The sequence below is a fragment of the Micropterus salmoides genome, unplaced genomic scaffold, assembly GCF_014851395.1.
Source record: "Micropterus salmoides isolate LMB-PRFRI ecotype aquatic unplaced genomic scaffold, ASM1485139v1 Ms_hic_scaffold_2, whole genome shotgun sequence".
Lineage (NCBI taxonomy): Eukaryota > Metazoa > Chordata > Actinopteri > Centrarchiformes > Centrarchidae > Micropterus > Micropterus salmoides.
This window is the reverse complement of record NW_024041150.1, coordinates 28,413,549-28,419,360: the sequence shown is the minus strand read 5'-3', so window position 1 is coordinate 28,419,360 and position 5,812 is coordinate 28,413,549. Positions and strand designations below refer to the sequence as shown.

General features: G+C 41.7%; 1 protein-coding gene across 4 annotated transcripts in view; it reads right to left on the bottom strand.

Moving 5' to 3' along the window:
- Positions 1–2,371: 2,371 nt before the first annotated feature.
- The window catches only part of poln (polymerase (DNA directed) nu), a 73,220-nt gene continuing 69,779 nt past the window's right edge, over positions 2,372–5,812 (bottom strand). For 3 of the 4 annotated variants that reach the window (XM_038731124.1, XM_038731125.1, XM_038731126.1), the window contains 5 exons: positions 4,979–5,089; positions 4,798–4,876; positions 4,278–4,345; positions 2,949–3,010; positions 2,372–2,532 (listed from right to left, as the gene is read on the bottom strand). In XM_038731124.1, the coding sequence (XP_038587052.1) occupies positions 2,446–2,532; positions 2,949–3,010; positions 4,278–4,345; positions 4,798–4,876; positions 4,979–5,089 (407 nt within the window). In that variant the 3' untranslated portion in view covers positions 2,372–2,445. The remainder of the gene's footprint in view (positions 2,533–2,948; positions 3,011–4,277; positions 4,346–4,797; positions 4,877–4,978; positions 5,090–5,812) is intronic. The other variant, XM_038731127.1, reaches the window with a different exon arrangement.

Sequence of the window (5,812 nt, the reverse complement as noted above, 5' to 3'; positions counted from 1 at the left end):
TATGTTGCAACTGTAAACCAATTTTTTTCTTTCCAAGAGAGCAGAGAAAGGGAAAAGGAAATGTAAACACACAGATAAATATTTTATTTGAAGTGATATATGTGTGCCAGCACAGCCGTGATGGTGCGAGCTGCAGGATCTACTCACACATGCCTCTGTTGTCCTTGACAACTGTACTCTTCAGAGTGACCCTCAGGCCTTGGCTCCTGTGAATGGTACGGGTCATTAAAGTGAAGTCACCACTCAATCAAATGAACATAACCTAATTTACGTCTCTTTAATTTAGTAAAGTTGAAGACAGCAGTCCTCCTAAAAAAACTGCTGTAATAACCCCGAAGTGAAAATATTCCAACTGATGGTGAAGAAAAAGTACAGCACTGGTTTACTGTTGCATCCTGTACACAGACTTCAACTACACAGAACACAAACAAAGGAGTTTAAAACAGCTTTATTAGTATTTGTTTTACTTTCGTACCTACATCGAACAACCCTACTCCAAAAGTGCAGAGTGCCCTCTAGAATTTGCACATACCAGTCTCACGCTCTCCTCTCAAAGGGGGGAAGGCCTCGCACCCTTAAACCACAGAACAATGAGAGAATGGAGGGGCAGATTTCCATAACACTGTGCATTGCTCTGAAATGCTCATACTGACCCGGTGAGAAAGGCATCTCTTGCGTCGATCCACGAAGAGCACATTCTTGTCAGTGGGTTCAATAGGCAAAGTGAAGGGCAGTTCAGCTGAAAAAGAAACTGGAGGAATGTAAATACATAACAAGACAGAACTGTTGGCGAATCTGCGGGATATCCCACATGCCACCTTTGTACCGACTTAAAAAGTGACAACTCCTATAATTAGCAGCCAACATTAGGTGACATTTCAAATGGGTAATGGGGGTTAGGCTTTGTTCTGTGTAGAACCACGTTATAGGCTTGAAGGGTCTTAATTGGAGGACAGTATAAAAAGGGGCAAAAAGAGTCTCGCCGTAGCTTCCATAGGCAAGAAAACTCAGTTAGTGTGCCTGGCAGCCGGTGACTGTGTGAGCGCATTCATGGCGGCTGAGTGGATACAGAGTGCGTGTGTGTGTTTGTGTGTTTCTTAAGTGTATGGATGCTTGTGTACGAGCATTTGTGGAATGTGTGTACGTGTGACAGAGGCACGAAGAAGACAAAGGGGAGGAGTGGGCTAGAGCCAAGTGAGCGGATAAAAGATGGGCTGTAAGCTGGATGCACATGGCCGAGCAAGATTAGATCATCTGCTTTGAACCAGGTGAATGAAACCAACAAAAAGGTGACATTTATTAAAGAAAGCATCCCTCAAAATATTGTGGCTTCATGTCATTAGAATAATAGAATATTTAGACTTTCTCAAAACTCTCCATTGTTGTCTCTTTTTTCTGGAATTTGTCTCGTAAATCATTCAATATTCATTAAGGTTTACAGGAATACTATCAGGGAACTATGACTTAAACTCATTTGATTCAAGGTTATTCTTCTTCTGTTAATAAGAGCATCAGCTCTAAAAATACTCTAAAATGTAACGTGCAAATTAGCTTTAAGAATTAAGTAAGGATTAGTGCCTTGTGCACACAGAAAAAAACCTGCGGAAATGAAAATAGGTGAGAAAGTGAGATTGGTCACACTTTCAATTAATGCAAGCTTTATTTAGCATGAACAAAGCATAAAAACAGTAAATACAAGGAAGTTTTTATAGAACACAGTACACCATATTTCAGGCATACAGTAGCTCAACTGCTACATCTTTTTTTAGATCATACTAACAACAGATTTTGAACCAATCACCCCTCTCTCAAACATGTAGCTTCACCTTGGCAACAAGGCAGAGAAAACAGCAGTGGTTTTAACAAGAGAGTGTGAAAACTGAGGAGGAGAGGAGGAGACAAGGAGAAAAAAAAAGGACCGGTGCAATCCAGTCTGAGGCTCCCGTTGCCCCCAGATACGGATGGAGTGAAAGCAGAAACTGGGAGCTGCAGCTGCCTGGTTTCCATAGCAATGTGGATGCAGGACGAGTGAAGAAGAGAGAGAGACTGTGAGACTGTGAGCGGGAGAAATGGACCAAGAAGCTCAGAAGATACAGAAAGATGAGAACACACCAGAGAGAGTGAGAGGGAACAGAAAAGGTCTGGGGCAGTGAAATAAAGTATATTCATTACAGAGGCGGTGAAAAGGGGGAGGGAGATAGAGGGAGGACTCATAGAGAAGAGAGAGAGGACTCAAGAGAAGGAGAGGGAGGATTCAAAGAGAAGGGAGAGAGGATTCAAAGAGAAGGAGAGGGAGGATTCAAAGAGAAGGAGAGGGAGAGAGGACTCAAAGAGAAGGAGAGGGAGGATTCAAAGAGAAGGAGAGGGAGAGAGGACTCAAAGAGAAGGAGAGGGAGGATTCAAAGAGAAGGAGAGGGAGGATTCAAAGAGAAGGAGAGGGGGGACTCAAAGAGAAGGAGACATTGGAGGGATGTTAAGCTCTGACATGGATCCCCAGGATTTGCCAATAGAAACTGCCACCTTCAGGGGGACCTGGGAAAAACACAGACGCATAAGAAAAGGAAAAGGTGTCAGTGTGTCAGCCTACATGCGTAGATTTCGTTCACAGTGATCTACATTGATTTCCACTCACTTAACCACTCAAAAATGCTCTTGTTTTTAATAAATATCTGCGTGCAGTGATATCATGTACTTAAGAAATGTGTGTTTCAACCACAACACTAGCACTTAAAGACTTTAAATAGGCCTATTTCTTGTGCCACAGTCCTGCTCTTTCCTCTCTGCGTGATACTGTGCTGCTACTGTGTACATCTCCATTAACCTGGGTTGCATGGCAAGAAAAAACATCTTTGCATCCACAACTGAACAAAGGTTTGAAACAATCTGAACATGACAACTGATACTGTTAAAGCACTGAATGATTTTAATTCCAGGCTTCGTGTACTCACCTTAATATGGACTCCTAGGTGGACTATGTGCTGAAGGGACTCCATGGTGCTCCTCACCAGAGCTACACACAGAAGTACATGCACGCACACATAGACACAGGTATTAATGGTCACACCAGTGAGAAGAGCAATAATTTAGTCTTTTTTTGCAGAGCACTGCAGTGTTCAACCAAACACCAATTTTACACAGCAACATTTGTATACAGATCTTGGGAAGAATGACTGCATAAGTGAAGCAAGTTGCATACAGCCTTTTGTGGCTCCAGAGAGCTATGTGAAGTCTGATAAACTGATAAATCGATTTGTGCCAAAGACTACAGGTTGGACAATGGAAAAGATCTGGGGGTGTGGAGTTCGAGCTTAGAAATGAGCTTATCAGACCTATGCGGCCTGCTCCTCATCCCTTTTTTAGGCTAGCAGTTCGAGGCTACATTAGCCGCTACTAGCATAACACATCTGAACCTCCAAGCTGACTGTCAGTGGTCAAGTTGCATTGTGGGTAAGGTAGGCGCCCGGTTTTGACAAGAAAGAACAATGCGTAGAATAAAAAAGATGATACCTCTGATTCTGCTGCATCAATGTATCAAATGTGAGTCGAACAATGTAACATGCTAAATACTAAACTGATGGAGTACACTTTTAACTGTAGCAGTGTCACATCAATTTACCAAAACACCCTTTGAAGGACTAGTGTGTAGGATTTAGTGGCATCTAGCGGTGAGGTTGCAGATTACAACCAACTGAATAACCCTCGCCCCACTATCCACGTTAAAGCGTGTACTATACTGAAATTCGTAAAAAAATGTCAGGCGATTACACTAATGAAAAACATCCATATGAATTTTATATTTCATATTCAATAAATAAATAATAAATACACACTGGCCTTTTAATATCCACCCAAAAATGTCTACTATTTTATATACAGGTGCATCTCATCATGGAAAAGTTCATTTTTGTATGTATTTTGATAAAAAAAATACCTTCTAGATTTATTACACATAAAGTGAAGTATTTCAAGACTAACCTTTACCTAAAAAATACCTCAAAACACCTGCACAGGTTTCCTGAACCTTTCATCTCTCAGTCTGGTTCACGATATTCAAATTTTTGTTGAGATACACCTGTACACTATACTTGCCGTCATAGGTACAATACTTTAATGTCTTTTTTGCCTTTATTGGACAGTTTGACAGTGAAGAAGGAAACGGGGAGATGGAGGGGGGCCTGACAAAGGTAGCGAGCCAGAATTGAACAGGTGGCATGCACTGTAGGCTCACCACATTACTGTCTTTCATACAAGTGAAAATATTTGATAACTGCATTCACCTGCAAACTGTTCCACCTGGGAGTCCTCCACTTCATACAGAAGCTCATCATGGAGCTGTGCTATCAGCCTGCAGTTACAAACACATTCAGAAATACATAACACCCCAACTACTGCTAGACTACTACTACAACTTCTACTAATAACGTGGCATTTGGCTGATCTTCATCAACCACCATGAGGACTTCAACTAAGTCCTCCCCTGCTCTTCTAACATAGCCATCTAAATCTGGTATATTTTGGCTCTGGGCTTCAAGTGTTTTTACTCTAGCTAGAGTGTTTGGCGTGCAGCATTCATTTGAGAAAACTCTTCAACTCTACAAATTTAGTTGGCTAAAATAGTGAAAGTTGCTTATGTGTTTTGGCACGATAGACTTTCTTCATTAGCGCTTGGTCGTGTTTTGCTGGTGTGGATTCAGACAAGACTACAGTGTGAAGAGCCAGAGTGTACTTGAGCTGTATGAAGAAGGATACAGCCTCGCCTTAGGTGCTGTATGATGTGGCCATGTTTGGTGGTTGTACCTGGCAGAGAGCGAGCTGGAGGAGGAGACCAGGTTGAAGATTCTGATCATGGCCATCTTACAGAGATCAGCAGCAGAACCTGTACACACATACACAGACAAAATCTCACACATATCTGTTTGACCACATTCATACAGATACAGACCAACAAACAAGCTGACACACCTGTCAGTCATCCTACCTTGGACTACAAAGTTGACAGCTTGCCTCTCAGCCTGCATGCGGATGCCCCAGTCGGGGGAGTTGATGTTAGGGAGGGTTCGTCGACGACCCATGATGGAGAGCACATAACCTAAAAAAGATATTTCAATTTTAATAATTCATTGTCAGCATTCTGAGCACAATTTAATATGCATGGTGAGATCATGTCTTCAGTACAGTTTGAGTAAATGAAGATTTGTCCTTGAAGGATGGTCCTCTCACACAACCAGGCATAAATTATTCTTTATAGTTTTTATACCCATTCAGCACAGCAGCTCTGCTACTGGCTCAAGATTCACTGCAACCAGAAATCACCAGTGGTGTAGTTTTCGCTGAAGTAGTGGGCATACTGTAAAGTGAAATGTGATAAAATAACTACTTGCCAACAAATTCTGGTGATTTTCTCCAAAGCCAGGTAAACACAATCCACATCTGCTAAAGGTGAACTACTGACATTGACAAACGTAGACCTGACTTATATATCACTTTTCATATAGTAGAGGCTCGATAGGACGCTTGATATTCTATAGTCAAGCATTAAAAAACTCAACACTGTTTTAAGCAACTGCAAATTGAAGATTAAAAATAAAATGTGACCTTCAGTTGCCTATGCACCTCCCTCTTCCCCCACCCTGGATGCTGTAGTTATACTGTGCACATACAAAAGCAAAGACAAACACACTCACATTCCCAGTACGTCCACACAAACACACACTGGGAGGCAACACAAGATTGTGCAGTGACATGATACTAAATGAGAACCACAGCATTATACATTATATTTTATTTGCTTATGCAGATGCTGTATTTGTGT